At 39.5% G+C, this 24620-nt stretch overlaps 2 protein-coding genes across 2 annotated transcripts in view; both read left to right on the forward strand.

The window, feature by feature from the left end:
- The first annotated feature begins 4947 nt into the window (after positions 1-4947).
- On the forward strand, positions 4948-19285 carry ap3m2 (adaptor related protein complex 3 subunit mu 2). Its single transcript, XM_028577591.1, has 9 exons — positions 4948-5058; positions 7008-7304; positions 7409-7580; positions 8985-9122; positions 10034-10119; positions 10586-10719; positions 12465-12672; positions 14442-14586; positions 17011-19285. The coding sequence occupies exons 2-9, from the start codon at positions 7032-7034 to the stop codon at positions 17109-17111; spliced, it is 1257 nt and encodes a 418-aa protein (XP_028433392.1). The 5' UTR covers positions 4948-5058; positions 7008-7031; the 3' UTR covers positions 17112-19285.
- A 2921-nt stretch (positions 19286-22206) lies between these two features.
- The window catches only part of tet3 (tet methylcytosine dioxygenase 3), a 46154-nt gene continuing 43740 nt past the window's right edge, over positions 22207-24620 (forward strand). The window contains exon 1 of the mRNA XM_028577369.1: positions 22207-22220. The gene's annotated coding sequence lies outside the window, so the exon portion shown is untranslated. The remainder of the gene's footprint in view (positions 22221-24620) is intronic.

Here is a 24620-nt window from a genome sequence, read left to right on the forward strand (position 1 = left end):
GTTTGCACATTAGGTACAGGACAAATTGTTAGTGGTGTCGAGCACTAGTATTGCAAAACAAAGCAACAAGGGAATAAAAGAGAGTTCTCTGCACTTCTGCAGACCACAACAATCCGGTGCAGCCAAGGCAGGACAAAAAAGTTGCCGGTGCAACACAGATGTCTTCTTACTTTATAGTTTAATTTTTTTAAGGTGCATAACGGTGACTAACGTTTTGATGTAAGGTTACATCTTCATCAGAGTCCAGAGCAACAAGGACTTCATTCTAAGTAGCGTACATTTATTTAAATGTCTCTGAGTGTTCTTCATAAAGCTGCCACTCGTGACTAAATAAGCAATAATCAAAGTGTGAAAATAAACATCTTTAGGTACTCTGCTTAGCAGCGGTGGAAGAAGTATTCAGATCCTTTACTTAAGTAATAGTACTAATACCCCACTGCAGAAATACTCTGTTGCAAAGAAAAGTCCTGCATTGAAATTGTTGAGAAAAAGTATGTAAGTGTCATTTTAGAAAGTGTAAAGGATCCAACCAGTTGTGTGATTAATGGTCTAATCATCTCAGCTGGACTTGTAGACCGTTATATTGTTGGCTAGTTTAATTTACAATAAAACATCGTATTTTATGTGTTTTGTGTGCAAAAATCTTAATGTGTAAAGTAACTAGTAACTAGAGCTGTAACAGATGAATGTAGTGGAGTAAAAAGTACAATATTTCTCTCTGAAATGTATGTAATTTCATAGCATTTGAAGAAAATAATTGATAAAAGAACATTGAAAAAAAGGCGACAAAAATGTTGGATAAAAAGAAGAAGAAAAAAACGCTAAAAGAAAGACGCAGAATAAAATCGGCAAATATCGGAAAAAGTGACAAAAATGTCGGGAAAAAACTCTGACAAAGTTTTCTCTTTCAGTTTCTTAAACGTGAGGATTTTTCTGCATTGAGTAATTTCACTTTGAATACTTTAAGTACATTTTCCTGGTGATATTTACATACTTTTACTTAAGTAACATTTTCAATGCAGGACTTTTACTTTAGACAGATATTTTTATGGTATGTTATAAGTACTTTTACTTAAGTAAAAGATCTGATTACTTTTACATTACATTATATTACATGTCATTTAGTTGACGCTTTTATCCAGAGCGATTTACAATTGCTATACAGTCGTGAAAAAATTAGGACACCCATGCTAAAGTTGACTAAAAGAGCAATAAAAAAAAAAAACATCTTTTGCAAATTGATCTTAATGCCTTAATTAAATTTTTTTTTGAAAAATCCAACCTTTAAGGACACCAATTTTCTTTGTGAATGAATAATGTATCGTAAATAAATAAATGTTCTTCCTTAAAATACAGGGGGCATAAGTCAGTACACCCCTATGTTAAATTCCCATAGAGGAGGCAGATTTTTATTTTTAATGGCCAGTTATTTCATGGATCCAGGATACTATGCATCCTGATAAAGTTCCCTTGGCCTTTGGAATTAAATTAGCCCCCCCCCCAAATCATCACATACCCTTCACCATACCTAGAGATTGGCATGGGGTACTTTCCATAAAATCATCTCTCAATGCAAATCAAACCAGCTATTAGGCTACCAAACCATGTATTTTAAGGAAGAACATTTATTTATTTAAGATACATTATTCATTCACAAACAAAATTGGTGTCCTTAAAGGTTGGATTTTTCCTCATTTTTTTAATTAAGGCATTTAAGATCAATTTCCAAAAGATGATTTTTTTATTCCTCTTTTTAGTTAACTTTAGCATTGGTGTCCTAATTTTTTCACATGATTGTATGTCAGATGTGGCACGCCTCTGGAGCAACTCCGGCATCTGTCATATCCACTGTACCATCACCCCCAACATACTTCTCCCACCACTGGTCTCATGTCACATTACTAACACTGTTCCTGCTTTAGGTTGAAATGGTGATCTTAATGTAGGAGTCCATCTGGCATGGTGAGAAGCTGATTGGGAAAATTGTTTTCAGGGACTTTAAATTCTGCTGTTTTCCACATTCTTAATTTAAGTGAATATTCAAAATCTGTATTGCTCATTTAAACATCTTGTTTAAAATCATCCAGCTGTGCAGAGCCTTTTAGGTTCCCTCACTACTATTAAGGATAAGGATGTCTTCTACCCTGAGCTTTGTTATGAAGGCAAAAGAAAACCTGGGAGGCCCAAAACCACCTGGCGCAGAATTGGAACAGGCTCATTGAAGCCTTATGTGCCACAGGGGATGAAGAGGAGTAAGTAAGACCCCATAGTTGGCAAGCATTTACAGCAAAATGGACTTTTTGTGGAATTGCTTTGAGCACTTGTGGCCACTAGATGTCCCTGTAGAATGTAAGCATGTCATGTCAAAAAGTATTGATGTGAAAATGAGAGCGTTATCTCCTCACCTACCTAAATCTTCAACACAATCCAAATGGTCTTGGCCTCGTTGCATTTCGCTGGGCTGTGAATGATATGGTCTCACGTCATAATGTCATATTGTAATTGTAACAATATGTAATATTCCTGAACACACAGGGGTCCCATTTGTCAGATCTGCGTAATGTGAAAGCTCAACATGTTCAAGCTCAAATGTTTTCTTCCAAAAACATTTCTTTTAAAAAAATGTGGAAACAAAAAAATAAAACATAATTTTGATCACTCACTCAGTGAGTCACAGACTTACAGTAACATATTTCCATTTTGGATGATAATTACTTTCATTTGCTTCATCCTGCTAAATAAGGGAGATCTCCACACTGTATGCATCTGGTGACTGCCCACAATAATTCTATGAATTATTGCTACAATAAATGCATAAAGTCAGAGTAATCATTATTTTATGGATTGGTCAACTAATATATATATATATATATATATATATATATATATCTTAGTTTAGTATTTTGTTCTGATGTCTGTGCTCAGTGGTGTAGTCTAATGTATTGTAGTGGGTATACTGTACCACACACAGTTTTTTTTTTTTTTTTCTGGCTCAGAATGGGCCTTTGTAGGGGGGGCATATCAAAGTGTGGGGTCTGGGTGTCCTCCCCCATGGTTATTTTGAGCGTCAAAGATTCCCATTTCCTGCATTCTGATCCACTGTTATGCACCAGTTTATGGTGGGAAAACCTTTATTTAGCCTATATGAGAAGGAAAACACAGATGACAATTCAAAATATATCAAATATATAATGGAATATAAAGCAGTAAGGGGGCTTTCACATCAGGGAAGTCTCTCTGCCTGTTCTGCAGTGTCAGTTGAGTTTGCTGTCGCATTACTCGACCGCGTATTTGTGAATACAGATATCTGAAAGAAAGGTTCTGTCACAAAACTATGTTGTTGCGTATCACAGCACATTTTTAGGTGGGTATATGGAAATCCTGGAGATTTCTTATAGTGGGTATACTGTGTATCATGTGTATCAAGTAGACTACACCGCTGTCCGGGCTCTTCTGTTCCACTGGCATTTACTTTAAGGGTTGAACTTATTGACACTGAGGGTAGGAGTTCTCACACCTTCACTGTTTGCATGTGTGTTCAAACTTTTTCTCAAGTGTGTGAGCTGCACCTGGAGAGAAGGTGGAACTGCACACTGTGAATTCTTAGACATCTTATTCATTGTTCACCTCGTTTTCATTCCTCGTTTTCATTCCTCTGTGTATTCTGATTGTGAAGCTCATGCAACATACAGGTTGTAGTAAGATGTTGTCACTATTTGCAATGTGTTTTGTATATGTATTCAACATACTGTGAAGTTAAAGGTGCCCTGCCACACCTATTTCATTACTTTGTGGTAATGTCTGAAGTTCTACCATGGAGTCTGTGACATTTTTTGTGGAAAAAATGCCTTGGTTACCTTGTTTCAAGCCATTCTAGCGTGGTATAGAAAGCCTGCAGGACGACTCAGCTCGATTTCTGCCAGTTCTCATTAATATTCAACAAGCTAAGCTGTTTGACTGTGATTGGCTAATAGCCAGCCAATGAGAGCCTGGCTATCAGCATCCTTTACCAAGCACAACTGGGCGAGCTCATGAATAGTAATGAGCTCAGGCAACACCATGTCAGACTGACCAGTTTTTGTGATTGGCCTGATTTCTCTGCTTATTTCTTTTCAGTGGCTAGAGCTGACAGAGGAGGTAGCAGTTCATTTTCACATTCACCACATAACACAAACACATATGGACCTGACAGATTTAAAAAAATGCAAGTAAAAACGGTTTTGTGTGGCAGGGCACCTTTAAAGAAAACAGTGGTTTCTACGGAATGTTTTGAAATATAATACTTTTTTAACATGGAAAAGTTGTATAAATTGAGTAGAACAAAAAGCCCGTGTTTCATTTACATACTGTGTCTTTATATGTTGTACTCATAGCATGCAGTTACATTTAAATGAAAGTGGTGAAGGCGAAAAATGCTCTACATATGTTATTGTATCGTGCAGAAATACCGGTAAGTATGACTCCAGCATCAGCATCCCATGGTGTTCTGTGGAATAATCATGTTTGCCTTTGTTAATTCACTTTAACATTGTTTTGGGGGAAAAAAATATATAAAATCAGATTTGCTTTGTACATAACAAAGTACATAACATATATTAAAAATAGCAGCATGCAGACAAACTGAGGAATATATTTTTTGGCGCTAAGCATTGCAGAATTATCCTCAGTGAAGTTTTACATAAACTATGTCCCTGTGCTCTATCTATTCTTATGAATGGAGAGGAAATCCACAAGATGAAATCTGATACTGGAAACAAAATGTCAGACTAGCTACATCTCAAGGCCAATCAGCGGGCTGTTTTACTGGTGTTTACTGTAGCTCTCCCTCCATGGTCCAATCAATGCCAAGTCACGAGCCAACAGCTTCCGTATTGTTGACCAATGATTCTATTAAGTAGGCGGGATTTTATAGTGTCCCCGGATTCTGATTGGTTGGCTGTACTCTCTAGCCTTCCTCACACTGCTCCACCTAACTGGAAGCAACGACGGCTGCTTAATCTTTCATTGGGAAAAAAGGGTGAAAGGCGAGACGAAACCGTCAAAAAAAAATTGTCTTTGGTAAGTCACTTGCAATTTATGAATGGCTCAAGTTGCAAGTGGTCATTTTTTCAGTCAGAACAGCAACGTTATTTTAAAGTATTTACATCCCCTGTACCGGGTGACAGGGCTTTTCCTGTCATGAGACTGTATGAGGCAGGAGGAGGGACTGATGTAGCATCTTGTATGGAGACAGAGGCCTTCAGCTGCTATATGCAATCAAAACAGCTAGCTAGTTACTTTGTTAAATGGTTTATCGCAGTAATAATTAGACCTATGTGTGTAGCCGCAATGTATTCAGGTCCTTATGGCGCTGAGTTATATCCGTTACGAACTCGATAGCGTCGCCACATTAAATAATGAATATTCCGGTGTCATATTTCCCAGCTAGTTAACGCTAGCTAGCTAACTAAACAAGACAACTTAATCGTACTGCATCAAGTCAAATCCTGATAGGTAGTGGCCTCTCTGTATGGAGACAGCGCTGCGCCAAACCTCTTAAAAAATAAAAATGACATTTAATGTTCATCACTTTTAAATGAACACATTACACTTACAGTCGTTTTATGAGTGCACAGGAGCCATACACTCACGTGTTGCCGTGAAAAAGTGTGTGTTCACCCCGTGAGTTCTACTGTTTGATCATGTTGAAATCAGTGGTGGAAGTACACAAGTAGAAGTCCTGCATTGAAAATGTTACTTAAGTAGAAGTATGTAAGTATCAGCAGGAAAATGTACTTAAAGTATTAAAAGTAAAAGTACTCGATGCAGAAGAATCCTCACATTTTAGAAACTGGAAATTATCAAAACAGTTAGCTGTCAATCAACTGAGGGTTTAATCAGCTAATCATTTCAACTGGACCTGTAGGCTGTTATATTGTTAGGTAGTTTAATTATAATAAAACATATTTTATAAACTTGTGTGTTTTGTTTGCATAAATCTTTATGTGCAAAGTAACTAGTAACTCAATCTGTCAGATGAATGTAGTGGAGTAAAAAATACAATATTTCTCTCTGAAATGTAGTGGAGTAGAAGTAGAAAGTGGCCTGAAAATAAAAGACAAGTAAAGGACAAGTACCTCAAATTTGTACTTAAAGTGCTCATATGATGCTCATTTTCAGGTTCATACTTGTATTTAGAGGTTATATCAGAATAGGTTTACATGGTTTAATTTAAAAAAAAAAACAATATTTTTGTAGTTCTGCACATTGCTGCAGCTCCTCTCTTCACCCTATGTGTTGAGCTCTCTGTTTTAGCTACAGAGTGAGACATCTCACTTCTGTTCCATCTTTGTTGGGAGTCGCAGATGCGCAGTAGCTAGGTAAGGACTACTAGCCAGTCAGAAGCAGAGTATGAGGGTGTGCCCTGACAGTAGCTAGGTAAGGACTACTAGCCAGTCAGAAGCAGAGTATGAGGGTGTGCCACGCTAGCACTTAGGCGAGCATTATAACGTGTTACAAAGTGACCACGTTTGTCTCTGAAGTAAAGGCTGGACTACAATAGAGCTGTTTGGAGCAGTTGGTGAACAGTGTTTTCTGTTGGAGATGGTAAGTCCCTTGGGGTGGACTTTGGGCTTTTTCACTTTGTAAACTTATAATGTGCACAAAAAAGATATATAACACAATAAAGGAAAGGGGGAAAAGCATAATATGAGTAAATGTTCTCAGTTACATTCCACCACTGGTTGAAATTTTATTCTTTTGAGGGTTGTGGATTTAACGTATAGCGCTTAATAAATCCCTTATACACTCAAAAAGAAAAAAATGCCTTGCTCTTCAACAAATTAAACATTGAACACACGGACCCATTCTCTGCTACTGAAGAAAGCACATTGTATGCCCAGCGTTTGTGTGTAAAACCTGCTTTTATCCACCAAGAAATGTGTCATGTGAGAGGAGGATGGGCTGTCTTTTTTCAATAGTGGGCATGGACTTAACTGTTTACTTAGTTGTTTTTCTCCTTATTCTAGTTATTCTCTCAGCCTCCAGCCAAAATGATCCACAGCCTGTTCCTAATCAACGCCTCAGGGGACATTTTCCTGGAGAAGCACTGGAAGAGCGTGGTCAGCCGCTCTGTGTGTGACTACTTCTTTGAGGCACAGGAACGCGCCACCGAGCCGGAGAACGTCCCACCAGTTATACCCACACCGCATCACTACCTTATCAGTGTGCTCCGGCATCGCATCTACTTTGTTGCAGTCATCCAGAGCGAGGTGCCGCCGCTGTTTGTCATCGAGTTCCTGCACAGAGTCGTCGACACGTTCCAGGTTTCTGGCTCCCTTAGCATTTTTTCAGTTCGCTTTAATTTCAGTTCAAATGACTCACATCTGACTTAAAATACCCATATCCTGCCTGTGTTCTTTGTTCTCAGGACTATTTTGGAGTGTGTACAGAGGCTGCTATTAAGGACAATGTGGTAGTGGTCTATGAATTACTGGAGGAGATGCTGGACAACGGCTTCCCGCTGGCCACAGAGTCCAACATCCTCAAAGAGCTCATTAAGCCTCCCACCATCCTCCGCACGATGGTCAACACCATCACAGGTACGACCCACGTACATGTTAGCCACAGGGTCTGTAAAAACTGACTGGGACGCTTTCACTATTTGGCAGGTGGAATGTAACTACAGTTACTCTAGTACTGTATTGAGTACACATTTAAGGTACTTATACTTTACTTGAGTGTTTTCTTGTCATGCCACTTTCTACTTCTACTCCGCTACATTTCAGAGGGAAATGTTGTACTTTTTATTCCACTACATTCATAAGTTACAGCTTTAGTTACTTTACAAATTAAGGTTTTTTAACGCAAACGCATGTCGTTTATAAAATACGATGTTCTATTTTAAATTGAGCTACCCGGTACAGAAAAATACGTTGCACGTCTACAACGTGAGACAGGTGCGTCGGAAGGGGGACAAGCAGGGCAAAATTTGCAAAGAATCTCCCGCACGCTGTCTAACTTGCAAAAAATATATTAAAGATTAATAGTAGGCAACGTTTCGGTACTAGACCATCTCCAGGCAAATGCGCAAATGCCTCCCCCTTCCCCGCACACCAGCTGCAGAAAGGTTTCCCAAAACTCAGGTGAATATTGGAGTGGCTTTTCAGAGGTGGCGTGAGCTCCGGGATTTTAAAGATCTGAAGAACAATGCAGACGTAGCCACATTTCTTCTCGACAGGTAACATAATTACCATGAATGATTTATCTTTCACTTGGTTATTAGTAGTCAAAAGTCCACAAAGCTACGTTGGTGTGGATAATTGTAACGTTTGTACAGTGGTCGGTCTGATGTGATGCTGAAATGGCTAACGGTAGCCTGCTAGTTAGCATCGTTTTACTGTTGGTGAGTAAAGTTAATATTGTGTTAGTGTTTAGTTATTGAAAATGTTGTCTGACATGCCGGCAGTTCTGTCAAACTCCCTTGTGTGGGAGGGGCTTAGGAGACGGTTTGGGCTGCAGCAGAAAGGGGGGAGGGACTGAGAAGTTGTCGATATTCAAATTTGTTGGCAAAGTCCTGGATCTTCACTATCTTACCTACAGCAGTGTTAATACTGGACCAATGTCTAAGATTGTTGTTCCCATCAGTCATTTAGACACAAAAACATAGTAAAATAGACATACATACATACATACACACATGTTTGAGATGGTAAATCCCTTTGGGGTGGACTTTGGGCTTTTTCACTTTGTAAACCTATAACATGCACAAAAAAGATATATAACACAATAAAGGAAAGGGGAAAAGCCAAAAAGAATAATATGAGCACTTTAAGATAAGGTCACAGATCTACCAAATGACTGTAACGCTACAGACTCCGTATCAGCCAGGAGTCTTATGTATTATGGCAGGAGCTATTGCAACAACTGATTTGCGTGCACTGTGTAAATGGGCTCTGTGTAAATGTGCTTGTTATTTTACTTTTGGTTAAATGTCTGTTTTCCAGGCAGCACCAATGTTGGTGAACAGCTCCCTACAGGCCAGCTGTCAGTGGTGCCATGGCGACGCACAGGAGTCAAATACACCAACAACGAGGCCTATTTTGACGTGGTGGAGGAGATCGATGCTATCATCGATAAATCAGGTATTTCTCTGAACAGCCTGCTGGTCAAACGTGTCATTGCTCCATTATTTAGCCATGACTACAATTCTGTTAAGGTTCCACAGATCACTTAATGGAGAAATGTAATCTTTCCAGTAAAAATAAAAGAAGCTAATAACTAGAAATATATAAAATATTGCAAGATATGGGCAATGTTATCATGATGACATGTAATGCTTACTGTAATGTCATTTCATTATATTACTATGCATTAGTTTGCATTTACACTTTTTGTTTGGGAGAAGCCCTTCAGTTTGATTATGGTTGGAATTTGTTGAGAAAATGGTCTGATTAAAAAAGAATAATGGACAATAGCATAAAGTAATGGCTATAAGCAGCCTTGCTGAAACTTACTACTTACTTTACTTCGGACTGATTTGGTTGTTAATTTACACTACTGGTCAAAAGTTTGGGGTCACTTAGAAATTTCCATTCCACTCCATTATAGACAGAATACCAGCTGAGATCAGTTACATTGTTTTTTTTAACCAGGGCAGCAGTTTTTATTATGTGCTTACATAATTACACAAAGGTTCGCCAATGTTTTCTCAGTTAGCCTTTTAAAATGATATCAGATTAGTAAACAGAATGTCGCTTTGGGGCGTTGGATGAATGGTTGCTGATAATGGGCATGTAGATATTGCATTAAAGATCAGCCACTTCTTTCTACAACAGTCGAGAACCCTTTTGCAATTATGTAAGCACATAATGTAATCTGAAAACTGCTGCCCTGGTTAAAATAAAACAATGCAACTGATCTCAGCTGGTATTCTGTCTGTAATGGAGTGGAATGGAAATTTCGAAGTGACTCCAAACTTTTGACCGGTAGTGTATATGTTTTTTTTTTTGCTTTCTGTCAACGTCCCACATCAACCTCCAACCCTCCTCCTCAGGCTCCACTATTACAGCAGAAATCCAGGGAGTCATTGATGCCTGTGTCAAACTGACCGGAATGCCCGACCTCACTCTCTCTTTCATGGTGAGTCTCCTCTTTTCCAGAGTTCTACGCCTCTTGTGTAATTTCAACAAATCTTTTTATGTACTCGGTGGATCCACACCATGATGATAATAATGCATTTTATTTATATAGCGCTTTCTATCAGACTCACATACTTACATTTACATTTTGTAATTATATAATTGCAAGTCAAATCTAGAGAGTATTAAATGTATAGCTGGTATGAGTACTATATGTTCTCAAAGAGGTAAAGAGCCCCCACAGGACTCCACTGATATCTTTTTCTATCATGTTATTTTTTGCTTTTCTCCAAAATGCTTTGGAAAGGGTTTGACTTTGTACAATAAGTCAACGTTGTTAAAAACAGTTGGAAATACATAAACCATCAGCAAAAGCAATTAAATGATCTTTGCAGTATGAGTTTGCACATTTAAAAAAAAATGTACGTGCCCCCAAACCAACCTGGCCCACCGCCTCTCTTTCCCAGAATCCTCGTCTGCTGGATGATGTCAGCTTCCACCCGTGTGTTCGGTTTAAGCGCTGGGAAGCTGAGCGGATCCTCTCCTTCATCCCCCCCGATGGAAACTTCCGGTTGCTCTCCTACCATGTCAGCTCTCAGAAGTCAGTGTTTTTCCATTCAGTTCAATCTGTTTGTGCCACTCTATGGCAAAGGCATGAAGTTGAAACGCCTCTCAGCATATTATCCAGGTTTTTGTTTTTTTCAAGAGTTGCCAATATACAGTATGTGTTCTGTCTGAAGGATATTATCCCAATCAGTGTACTAATTCAACGATAAGGATACTTCAACAATAACTGCGTTCTTTAAAAAATGTAAATCCCGCTACTAGGGCTGAGCGATATGGAGAAAATAAAATATCACAATATTTTATATAAATATATAACGATATTGTAGTGTTGACTATTGGTGCTTTCACAAAATATTTACACAATGAGATTTCAGATAAATAATCATCAGTAATGTGGACATAATGACTAAGTGGGTAAAGGCAATTAATAGAACAGTTACAACAGTCTGGTGAGTTCAGAAAATAACATCACTTTACTGTAATGCAGCCTTTAAAACCAGGAAAAAAAACACACTTATGCCATGTTACGATATCCAAAATCTAAGACGATATCACGATATCGATATAATAACGATATATTGCCCAGCTCTACCCGCTACCATACCAAACCTCCGGGATTACTAGTGGGCTGCAAACATCTATAAGATTGTCCACTGTTTTCACTCTCCCAATGTAGACTGGTGTCAGTCGGGAACCAAATTCATGCACATCAACATCACTGCCAGCATTACTCGCAGTTTAGCTACCCCTTCTTTCCATGACAATACACCACCTGCCCTACTGTATCTTCTACTAAAAAATATTGCCTCAATATAGACAAAACTTTTATCCAATGGATGTTTCCATCCCAGGCCCATTATTATATTTTATTATTATTATTATTATTATTATTATTATTATTATTATTATTATATATAACAATCATTCCTTACTCTATACTAAACTGGACTCCACTTTTCCACACTGGAAAATGCTGGGCCTTCAAAAGTTCAGTGATTTATTTATCGATGGAACCTTTGCAGATTTTAGTGCCCTTTCTTATAAGTTTATAGCCTGGCTCCGCCACATATCCAAAAGGGTCTAATTTACCTACCTGCTTGATATCATTATGTGCCCTATAAATACGTCACTGGATAAAAGTCAGTCAAACTAGGCAGAAGAACTAGGGTTCAAGATACCTGAGGAGAGCTGGGACAGTGCCCTGGATATTTTTGCCATGCAAGGCAAGGCAGCTTTATTTGTATAACACATTTCAGCAACAAGGCAATTCAAAGCGCTTTACATAAAACAAAGAGCAGTTCAAAACAATTAAAAAATATAAAAAGAGATAAAATACAAGAATAAATGTTACAGTGCAGTATAAGAAATTAACAATTATTTAAAGAAAGGCAGCATCAAAAAGAAAGGTCTTCAGCCTTGATTTAAAAGAACAGAGTTGCTGCAGTTTTCTGGGAGTTTGTAGTGATGCATGTAGTTGCTTTAACCTCAATTGTCCTTTATCCATTCAGCATGGGTATGAATTGGAAACTTGATGTGAGGGAGGGGAAAAAAAGGAAAGACAAAACATCTGTCTATATTGTTCTGCTGATTTCTACGGAGGCAAGGTGAAAAAAAGGGAGAAAAAAAATTGTTGTTGAAGTTTATAAACTTTTGGTTTTGGCCAATGGAGAATTATATATAAAAAGAAGAATTCAGTAACAAAATGTACACAGAGAAAATGATTCCACTGGCTCGTACGACTCTTGATTCCTGTTGTACGCTGGCCTGCTTCTTCTACAGCCTGGTGGCCATCCCAGTGTACATCAAGCACAACATCACCTTCCGAGAGGGAAGCTCCCAGGGACGTTTTGACTTGACTCTGGGACCCAAACAGACCATGGGAAAGGCCGTGGAGGCGGTCCTAGTCAGCAGCCAGCTGCCCCGCGGCGTCCTGAACGCCAACCTTAACCCCTCCCAGGGAACATACACCTTTGACCCAGTCACAAAGGTACTTAGAAACAGTGTATTTGCGTGTTTATAAACCTTAAAGTGCTCATATTATGCTTTTTGGCTTTCCCCCATTCCTTGTGTTATATATCTTTTTTTTGTGGACGTTTATAGGTTTACAAAGTGAAAAAGCCCAAAGTCCACCCCAAAGGGACTTACCATCTCCAACAGAAAACACTGGTCACCAACTGCTCCAAACAGCTCTATTGTAGTCCAGTAGGGCTGGGCGATATGGCTGAAAACTGTATCACGATATAAGTGTTTCAAATCGGTCGATATCGATAATTATTGATATTTTTTATGACCTATTTAAAATAAGGACCAGGAGAAAAATCTATTAAATTTAAACATTTTTATTTTAAACTTAACCTTCCTCTGATTATAATCCCCTCGGAATATAAAAGCAGAAATGTCAACACAACCATGTAAAACACTCTATAATAATTAGATAATAATTAAAATGTAAACATAGGTCTAAAATCACAATGAACACTTAACAATTATCTCTTCACATTAAGGTGCAAAATTAAAGAATAAGTAAGAAATGCTTAATAAAGTGTAATAAAATAGTGCAAAGTGTTAAATATAAGAAACCTGAAACCTGAGAAGAACTATTTTCTGTTTGTTTAGTGCTAGGTTGGTAACCTGGCTTCTGGACAGTGCTTAGCATGTTATTTCTTCGCTGATGCAGAGTACCTCTCCATGGTGCTCTGCTGCTTGTGCGGTGTTGGAGCTGCAGATGTTGTTGGACGTTGCTGGCGAATACGGCTGTGCTCCAAAGTGTGAGCTCGGCTAAGGTGGTAAAACAAGTTTGTGGTATTACCAGTGTTGGTGGGGACGACGGTCTTGCATCATTTGCAGAAGACATTGGTCTGTCCACGGTAGGACTTATAAAATCCCCAAAACTGCCATACTGACTTGTTTTATCAACATTTTCCTCGCTCGCTGTGGCACTCACTTCCCACTTATCCCTCCACGCTGCCGGTTCTGTTATTGAAGAACACGAGACAGCAATGTGGCGCAACCAAATAGGATACTGTTACATGATTGGCTGTTAAACGTGTAAAGTGTAACGTTGCTAGGTTACCAGAGAGCAAGTGCCTTTGTTCATGCAACCAAAGTTGCTTCACAACCTCTAGTTTCTTCTGATGAAGAAAAACAAGTTATCAAACGTTTTATTGACCGCATTGATTACGTGTCTATCGCGAGACCTATCGTTATCGTTTTATTGCCCAGCCCTACAGTCCAGCCTTTACTTCAGAGACAAACGTGTCCCTTTGTAACACACGCTTTAATGCTCGCCTAGCTGCTAGCGTGGCACTCCCTCATACTCTGCTTCTGACTGGCTAGTAGTCCTTACCTAGCTACTGAGCATGTGCGACTCCCAACAAAGATGGAACAGAAGTGCGATGCCTCACTCTGTAGCTAAAACAGAGAGCTCAACACACAGGGTGAAAAGAGGAGCTGCAGCAATGTGCAGAACAACAAAAATATGGTGTTTTTTGAAAATTAAACCATGTAAACCTATTCTGAGATAACCTTGTAAACCTATTCTGATAAGTATGAACCTGAAAATGAGCATACTATGAGCACTTTAAAGTAAGAAGAAAGAATGTGAAGAGGTCTCAAAAAGCCTAAATTATGTTAATTTACACCAGCCCTCTCCAGGATCATAGGTCACCATTTGTTTTTGTGTGACCTTTTTTTTTTCTCCAAGTGGCAGTGATCTCATATTGCCATCTTAATGTTGTGTGTTTTTTTTTTGGCTAGATGTTGAGCTGGGATGTTGGCAAGATCAACCCACAGAAGCTTCCCAGCCTGAAAGGCACCATGAGCCTGCAGGCCGGGGCCTCCAAACCCGACGAGAACCCCACCATCAACATCCAGTTAAAGATCCAACAGATGGCCATCTCAGGTACACACACACACACACACACACACACACACACATAAAACAACACACACACACACACACACACACACACACACACACACACACACACACACACACACACACACACACACACACACACACACACACACACACATCCTCACGCAGTGTTGATTGCATCATTCCAGGAATTCCTTCATTTCTAGTTTTTCATTATTGAGATTCTTGGTAACACCTAGCTTACATTCCACACTAAACTCTCCCAGGCTGTTTTAGTAAATTAGATCCATATTTTAATCATTAACTAATGAATATCATTTCCACTCTATATTTTGCATTGAGAATAATTTGCCCTCAACCCCCACACATTTGAGAGAAGCTTTTCATCACATAGCCTGCTCAGCTGATAACCACCTGACTGTCACATTCTGTGAGCACAGTGGCACACTGGCCACTAGATGGTGCCACATGCAATAAATACACCACCTCCCATGACTGTACTCTATAAGCACATTTTCATACACAGAAGTAGGGCTGCACAATTAATCACAATTTTAAAGAAATCACAATATGGACTACTGCAATATCCAAATCGCAGGGGGGGGGATATTGCAAGGGGGGAGCGTTGTTAAAGGCATAACATGGGTCAAACACTTCTGAATTAAGTATTGTGGTGCTCCAGCCTACAAATTGTATCCTGCAGACTGAAGAAAAAAATCTTTGTTTTGTACAGATCCTTGAAAAAAAATCACATTATAATCCTTTAAATGTTTTAAAATTTTAATATTTTCTTGGAAAATAAGAATAATGATACAAAAATAAAATTCCCTCCCAATATTGTGGATCACATCGCAATCGTAATATCAGTCAAAAATAATCGCAATTAGATATTTTCCTCACATCGTGCAGCCCTACACCTAAGTACTCATTTTATTCATTGTTGTTAACTGAATGCATTCGCATGTATTATTATATGGTTTTTGCTTTAATGTTAATCTTTATAGAGGGATGTGACTTAGTTAGCATAGACATACTTTCCAGCATTTTATTATTCTATACAGGATTTCAGGTAATATTCAAAGCAGTATTGCTTAAAATGCATTTCTAAGAATAAGTTAGTTCATTTCACAACATGGAAGGCAGTATGACTACTAGCATGCATTTAGTATAGTATTCTGTGCAGGTGTGATTAGCCCCGGTTTGTGCCTTTTCATGTATTGCCATTGAATTTGAGTCACCGTGCTAATCGTCCTATTTTTCAACTAATACAAAGACTGCTCGTCACTCGTCATTTAGATGGAAAAAGATTCCCTCCACATCATAACAAAATCAGATTTTAAACTTGTTTCTCAATTTGAAATGTATTTTCTAATCCAGGTAGCATGAAATGACTTGTACGTCCGTGCACAAGGAAAATATTTCCGATTTGTTCACGTTGTACAAATTGAGCACGGGCTACTTTCTTTGTTTTGGGATTTTGAAAAAGAGGCAGATATGGGAAACGCGTTCAAATCTTTTGTTATCGTGCAGCAGACTATTTACATTAGAAGGTCAAAAGAGCCATTAATGATTTTGGAAATAACTTTAGAACAGTCTTAAGTTTTAAACAACCCTCTGGGTTTTTTTCAGATTTCACCAGGTATGTAGGCCTTGACGCACCAACCTGACGGCCGACCGTCAGCAGAAAAGGCCGTCGGACTCCCCAAGGTCCAAAAAGTGCCTCGGAACACACCGACGCGACGCCGACATGAGCATACGTTCTGCGCGTGTGCGAGACGTAATACAAAAAAATTAAAACCGGAAATGACAAACGCGTCATGTGGGTAATAATGGCAGCTTGTTTGAAATACGATCTCTTTACGAAAATGGTTCACTGAAACATGTTTCTGAAAACATTTTAAGTGAGAAATAGGCCGTGCAGTTGCTGAATTTGTCTTCATTTCAGATCGACAAAGGTCAATTTAAAAGATTTTCGTCAGATTTTGAGAGGTGTTCGTCACTCATCCCGCTCACCATTTCTGGGTTCGACCCAGCAAGTCAGCTCGGCCAAAATGAAGGCCGAAAGCCCCTCCGACGGACGACGGCACGGAACACACCAAACAGACTCGAGTCACCACCTCGCCAGACTGTCCGACAGCCGATTATCGGGTTGGTGTGTCAGGGCCTTATCTTTTTAGGACAAATAGGATGCTTTGCACTGTAATGGTAATACTGATCTGAGAGTGGATATAAAGTGATGCGGTGTAGAAACCTAATGCTGACGTCTCTGTAGTTGTTGTAGCCTAATCAAATCTGTATGGAAGGTCCATAAATCAACCGCCCACCATCCTTCAAGCCAGATTTGTTTCGGTGTTGTACCAGTGTTTGCTCTTGTCCAGTGACACATCAGACTTGTTTGTATTGAGAAATTTAAATTGAAAGAAAAACTGTATTTTTGTCCTGCAACAGGGCTGAAGGTGAATCGACTGGACATGTACGGTGAGAAGTATAAACCTTTCAAAGGCATCAAATACATGACGAAGGCTGGCAAGTTCCAGGTGCGGACATAAAGACTACTGCTCTGTGACGACTGGACCAAACCACCATGACACTGATGGGTGCTGTGATGGGGGAAGAAAGGGGAGTTGGTACATTCCCTGTGTACAGTATATGCATTTCAGGATTTAACAAATTGGAGGCTCCATGTAGCAGTTAAGAATGGATCATAGCACATAAAATACCCTCTGTTGAAGTAAAAGCGTCTAATGTCCAGCAACTTGGTCAGAGGTTTGAGTCTAAAGAGTTTGAACCAAGAGTAATAATGGTGCGTTCCATTTGAAGTCGGAATTTCCAAGTTCCAAGTCGGACATTTCGACTGTAACGTCCCCCTGAAGTCGGATTTCCGAGTCGGAAAGTCGCAGAACCTCGCAGTACCCCAACCTCAAAATCCAACATGGCTGCTCTGTGAATCACCAGTTAATAAGCTTTTCTCTTATTTGTGACTCACTAAATCAGTCGTACACACAGTAGGCTACTGTCCATTTTCTATTTGTGGACATGTTGTTATGCTGTCCGTATGCACAAAAAACAGAGTAATGCGTTATCAACGGCTAACCTGGCTAGAGCAAACAAAAACAAACGGTTATTCTGACTCGTTTTACTGGAACACGATCATCATCGGGTGTGATGTCATTCCCAGCTCTGACTTCCGAGGTAAATGGAACGCACCATAAAGCATTTCCATCTTTGTCCGAGCTGAACCAAGGCCCAACCCAACCCATCTCAATTTATATTTCTCTTTGGATGTACTGCTGACAGCATTTTTAACCAATCATTCGGTCTCAGTATTCAACCAAAACCAAACCCAAGCAGTTACGTGAGAAGTTTGTGCAAGTTTATGTTAATACAGGCTTCATCAAGTTGAGTAATTGATTGTCCATGGCATGTTTGTCACCCAAACAAGATATATTAGATATTGGAACAATGGTATATCAAAAAAAGAGCTTCCCTTATGATAAACTGAGATTGCATGAGCCATATAGTGTGGCAGAAGTTCCGTGTTTTCCCATGTCAAAGGACCTCTGTAAGATAAACAACAGAGTTGTCTTTCAGCACATTAGTACACCAAACTGAGTCAAGGAACTAGTGGCAGTTGATCAGGTGGATATGCTGTAACAGCCTATACAGTACTGTACGTTTTTTTGTTTTTGTTTAAATCAGTAGGACAGTCATACCTCTGTTCGAGAAAACCTAAATTAAAGCAAAAATTCTCTTTTTTTTCACAAAACTTGCTCCTCAATTTTAACGAACACAATTCTACATTACTTTTCTCGAATCTTTATTAAATTATTCATTGCAAACTACCCAACACGACATCATGACTTCGCGTAAACATACACGGCCACTTTCTTAAGACAAGTGGCGTGTTTTCTGCCGCATTTTGAGCTATCCGCGTGTATGTCCACGCTGTATACAGCGGACGTAAACCTACACGCCACTTGGCGTGTTATCGTGAGAAGAAAACGACGGTTGAGTTTAGGAAACGTGAGACGCGGGACCTGATCCCTGGTCTCCTGGGTGAAAGTCCTGTGTTGTTTGACCCATCCTTCACCCCGACCAAACTCCCTACGTGGATTTTCGCCCTTTCATACTACTCGCTGCGGCGTCAATTCATACGCAATTGCAAGGTAGTGTAAGTCAACGGAGGCCAAACGGTGTTGATAAACACGCTAAAAAGCCAGTATGCGTCTTGATAACACGCCAACAATGGCATACGAAAGTCATACATACGCCACTTCATGACATCAGTCTGACCTACCGATGAAAATTGATATCGCTGTATTTCTCATCGCCCTTCTGCCTCCCCTTTCTAGTTTTTCTGGTTCCTTTTCAAGCATTCCTCCGTTTGCCTTCCTGTTTGTTCTGTTCTTGTGCTCCTCTTTTCCTCGTTGCAATAATTTGATGATTTTTGCCTGCAGCGCCGGCGTCAGCACGCTGACGTGTAAGAATGTGACACTGGAGCCGTCCTCAATCATGCACTTTCACATCTGCTGGTACTAACGTTTCCTTTTAATGCAAGTGAGATGGATGGAGACTGTTTGAGCTATTTATTACCATGAAGGTTTCTGGGAGAATTTCACCTGGTTTATTCTACTTTAACTATTATTTATTAAACAAAACAAGAGAATCCATTTGCTTAAGTAATGTCTTGAGCAGTGTTCCATTAAATTCTTAAAAGCTTTAACTCTGCAGGTGTTTGTCATTTAACCACATTATGACCCAACAGTATCAGTTTTTGTTCTCAACATATAGAAACATAATATTTTTGATTGTATGAATTTGGTGCTAAACACTGTGTGGTCTAAATTATTGAAAACAATTTTGTCTGTGCATCTTAATATCTATTTTAAAGGAACACGCTGACTTATTGGGACTTTGTCTTATTCCCCCGTATCCCCCAGAGTTAGATAAGCCCATACATACCCTTCTCGTGTCCGTGTGTGTTGCAACTCTGTCTGGCGCACCCACCGCTAGCCTAGCTTAGGATAGATCCTGGAGGTAACCGGCTCCAGCTAGCCTACTGCTCCCAATAAGTGACAAAATAACGCCAATGTTTTCCTACTTACATGTTGTGATTTGTATAGTCACAGACACAGCGATCTTCTAACTGTATACAAACTAGGAACTATATTCTCAGAAAGGCAAAGCACTGCTACTCTCTGCTACTTGGGCAGAGTGATTTGCTTGCAGAAACCTGATAAGCCCTGTGGTGAGGAGCAGAGAGTAGCAGTGCTTTGCCTTTCTGAGAATATAGTTCCAAGTTTATATACGGTTAGAAGACGTCTGTGTCTCATCTGGCCTTGTTATTTGTACACGCTGTGACTATACAAATCACAACATGTAAATAGGAACGTGTTGGCGTTATTTTGTCACTTATTGGGAGCAGTAGGCTAGATGGAGCCGGTTACCTCCAGGATCTGTGCTAAGCTAGGCTAGATGGAGCCGGTTACCTCCAGGATCTGTGCTAAGCTAGGCTAGCGGTGGGTGCGTCAGACAGAGTTAGAGATGAGAAGGGTATGTATGGACTTATCTAACTCTGGGGGATACGGGGAATAAGACTAAGTCCCAATAAGTCGGCGTGTTCCTTTTAACAACTCAAGATAAACAAAATATTAAACTATGTATTGTGGTATAACGGCCCAGTACCTCAGAAGACATGTTTAAGGTTTGCATTTTGTGTTCACGGCATTTTGTTTGTGTGTTTGTTAAACAGCCTCCAATGGAGTGTTACAATGGTGTAAAAAATAAAGATTTGATGTGTTATAACTGAGTCATAACCTAATTATTAAATGTGTATTATACTGTAAAGTTATATATTGTGTTACCAGTCATAAGGGAAATTATTACTTCTTTTCATTTCAGTTCTTAATGTTTAAATGGATTTTGATGCGACATTGTTTACGAATAGTCATAACATATTGAAGTGTATTTTTGCAGTATTTTAGGCATAGACTAATGTAATGCGGCGATCCTATTGATATGGAACTTATTAGTACTTTCTGTAAATGTACGTGGAGTCATAGTGAGATACAACGCAACGTTTTCATTTCAAAGAACTACAAACAGAGCGGGCTACAAACCTCAGATAACCTTGTGGTTTGGAAACCCCCATCTGAAAAATGTTATTTAATACGACATCATCACAACTGTATTGTGCTGCCGTACCTTATGAGGGTGGAAACACAAAAGAAGTTTCTTTTTCGTTCTGACTCAGTTTGTCATATACAGTAAATTACAATCGGTACAGTTCTCCATTGAATCAGCATCAAATGTTGTTATGCATAGACCCCTTGGAGTTCCTGCATCTAGATCAGATTTGCCACCGTAATTTACAAAGCTGCTTATATGCAGTAGTGTGAGAACAAAATGGAGCTATGGCGGATGACTGGCAAGCTACTGTTTGGTCAGTGGAATTACAATTTAATGACTGCTGACTTGGAGGGAAGACTACTATTAAGTACTCTGTGATGCCATGATTTTTGAGATTGTCATCCCCTTCGGTCTTTCCCAGGTCCTCCCTCTCGATTACATTCATAATATGAATTTTAAAAAAGGAAATTGATTAATGTATTCAAGCAGAGGTACGATGGAGTGCCCATTCCCAACCATATACAAACTTTTGTTAGTAATGGTTGTACTATTTTTCATTTATATTTTTAATGATCATGACGGAATGTTGGTCACAAATTAAAATAACTGGTTTCTATCGCTTGTTCTTCCCTATGTAATGTACACAGGCACTGTTATATTTATAGGGGATTTTATCTATCTAGCCATCCATTTTTCATCCTTTTCACTACCTCACTATCCTCCGTAACTCCCTTTCTACAGCTGGGGATGGTGTGGAGCACAAGACTGGCCCTCACTTGGGATAAAAGGCAGCTGAGCTATACCTGGTCAGCGGGGGCCACTGCTCCCTTTCATCTGAACACACCGACCCAATGTAGTGCAGGAGTGAGACGGGGCTTCTTCAGACCTCAACGGTCCTGATCCTCATTTCCCCTCATGATGTCACAACAGTATGGCTTCAAAACCCCTGCATGACATCACAGGAATTAGAAACCGCTCTTTGACATTCAAGCTATCCGTTAAAATGTCACACTGGCATCCTGAGGGCAGTTTCAAATCATCTCATGACCTAAAAAATACCACTTCAACTCAGCATCACATGGGCCAGTTTTTAAGCCCCCACATCCCCATTGTATGACGTCCCCCACCACCCACCACCCCTTGCTCCAGCTGGCAGGACTCCACTCCATAATTTACTGATGACTTTAACCCTTCCAAGAGACACAACCTCTCTCTCTCTCTTCTCTCTCTCTCTCTCTCTCTCTCTCTTCACCTCCAGCACCCCCGACCAGACATAGACCAGAGTTATGTCATTAGGCTGCAACTTTTTACCCCCTCTGCCCTTTTGTGCACGAGTATTTTTATATGTGAAAAAGTTTTTGTTGGCGCATTTTTAGCTCTCTATTCTTATTATTTTATTATGCTATGTAAGTAGCCTACTTTTGTGGTTTTTTTGTTTGTTTTTTATAATTTATTTTTCATTTTGCAATGGCATTTGAACGCTGAAGTGAAACGGAATATCGAAGCATTTAAAGACCTCGTCGCGGGTGGTAGGCTACGTTCTCTCCTTTCATTGTGAATATTAGCCTATATTTTAATATTATGAATGTTTTTCCTATGCATACGTGGATGTTAAGTCGATTAACCCACTTTTAGGTTACGTGTTTGTGTGCAGAACTGAGTAACAAGAGTTTCTGCGGCAAAGCTCACGTTAAGGCGTGTCAAACAGCTGGAATGCGTTAATATGTGGAAGGCTATTTGTGGGAGACTTAATTAGTGATTTTACTAAAATAGAAATATTAAGAGCTTTATGTGTCCATCTGACGTACGATAACCTCTCTGCAAGTGTCTTTTGAGGCTGTCGCGTGGATGTAAATCAAAGTGTGTATTCACACCCGGTTAAGTGCTGTGTTTGTCACCTAACGCAATTATCCCAGTGGCCTTACCACTCACAGCCCTAATGTGTTTTGTGTATCCTGCTGTAGATAATGAGCAGTATCTTAATGTAAATCTAAGGATGCCTGTTAGTTTTTATCTGATTGCTTTAATCGGTGTGGGCTGTAGGCTACTTAGGTAACCACGTGAATTTACACTTAACATCTGGGCAGAGGGGAGCTAGCACCACTGACTGGGCGGCAGGCACTGAGGAGCCCCCCCAGTGTTGATTAAACCACGTGCGGAGCTGGCAGAGCGCGTACTGTTGCCCCACAATGTTATTGCCTTAATTTGCGTTTATCAAGATAAATGTAGCTAATCCACCCCCCTCCTCGGCAACACTGTTACTGGTTAGGCCTTTTTGTTCTGTTTAATGTTGTAACGTTAGGTTACCATCATATTTTAGCAATTAGTCAAGTTGTGGAGGGAAAAACAGGAACGTTTAGTCAGTGTCACCCAGTTGTGTCATTACAAGGCGGTACCCAATTGTATTAGGTAGTCTTCTATTTCCACGGAAGACATTAACGTTTACCTTAACCTAGAATCTGTCTCTGTCTGCTGTCACAGCTGGGCATGTCTTTGCTAACGTTAGTTTCATCTTCACAACAAATACTTAAAACTTTAGCTGAGCTAACGTTACACCATGGAACCCCATTTGGTAGGTCAGTCCCCCCTATTAAACTTATAAGTTTAATAGCATATAAATTATACTTAGATGTACAAAAAGAATACATTTGGAGTCGGAGACAAATTCTACTAACGTTAAATGTTAAAACGTAGGCCGAGCGCGAAATACCTAATGTTAGCTAACAAAGCTGCAAACTAGTTAGCTCAAAGTTAAATGTTTAGGCTACTGTTATTTTAAAAATTATTGGTGTATATTTAAATGGTGTAGCTACTTTGTTTTAATTTCAGCCTTTTGGGGGAATTATTTGTTATTGAACAAGTCTCTTTTATTTTATTTTTTTACAAAGTGTGAGTATATGCTCATGGCCAGGAGGCAAAACTACCACAAAAGCTAGTAACCGTTAATTCCACTGGTTTACATTGTTAAATCCATGTTCATTTTAAATGCACATTAATGCACAAGCCCACAGGGTAATGTTAAATTGAAGTAGCCTACATATTTTTTATAGTGGCTTTTACCCTCTGCTGCATTCCTGTTAATATAAAAAACCTGTTCATTGCAGGCTGTGAAACCACTAGCACAGAAACATTGGGTTTTCTCAGCACAATTCACTTTATTTACGGTTAACTGGTGCGTGCGACCACAAGACAAAGAGAACTGTCCCTGGCATCAACTTATCACCCCCTGACTTTCATTCAGGGAGACATAAGCCCCCGTCCATGTGGGGTCTGCCATTAAAACACATATCTTCACAAACTGCTCACGTAGGCCTGGCTATGAGCCAACTGCATGCACAGCACTGACAGCTGTGTTTGGAAACCAGACAACATCCAGACAGCTATCAGGGATGTCAGACTGAACTCTAATACAGGGCAAAGCATCTAGTATTATCAAATGCTACGCAACCAGTTATACCAACTATTTAAGTACATGCAGGCTTGTAAAGTAACATCTGACTTACAAATTGACATTGACCATGCTTACCCTGAGGCTTGCAGTGGACTAGGAACAAAATATGTTACCAACCAGCCATATGTATTTGATGGGTATAATCTACATGAGCAGATAATGTAGAAGTCCACTGACAGATATGCATCCACTTTCCACAGACATACATAAAAGCCGTGGTGCCCGTTCACACCAGGAAGTGGTCCGCTGCAACTCTCAGTTCTTTTAAATCAAGCCTGAACACTTTTCAGTTTGACGCTGCCTTCAATAAATCAAGTTATTATTCATTTCCTACACATTTCTTTATAGTGTAGCACAACACAATGTGTTTTAATAAGGGAATATGATCACAGTTGTAGACATAGGTTTGTGTTAAAAAAAAAAAAGAAACAAAGTTGGCTACATACATTGTTAGATTTATGACACATGTATGTTCAGA

Source organism: Perca flavescens, chromosome 5 (genome assembly GCF_004354835.1).
Source record: "Perca flavescens isolate YP-PL-M2 chromosome 5, PFLA_1.0, whole genome shotgun sequence".
Taxonomy (NCBI): Eukaryota; Metazoa; Chordata; class Actinopteri; order Perciformes; family Percidae; genus Perca; species Perca flavescens.

Coding starts and splice junctions, on each gene's coding strand:
- ap3m2 (XM_028577591.1), top strand. CDS start 7,032: ATGATCCACAGCCTGTTCCTAATCAACGCCTCAGGGGACATTTTCCTG. Junction 7,581..8,984: donor GATGGTCAACACCATCACAG/GTACGACCCACG, acceptor TCTGTTTTCCAG/GCAGCACCAATGTTGGTGAA. Junction 10,120..10,585: donor ACCTCACTCTCTCTTTCATG/GTGAGTCTCCTC, acceptor TCTCTTTCCCAG/AATCCTCGTCTGCTGGATGA.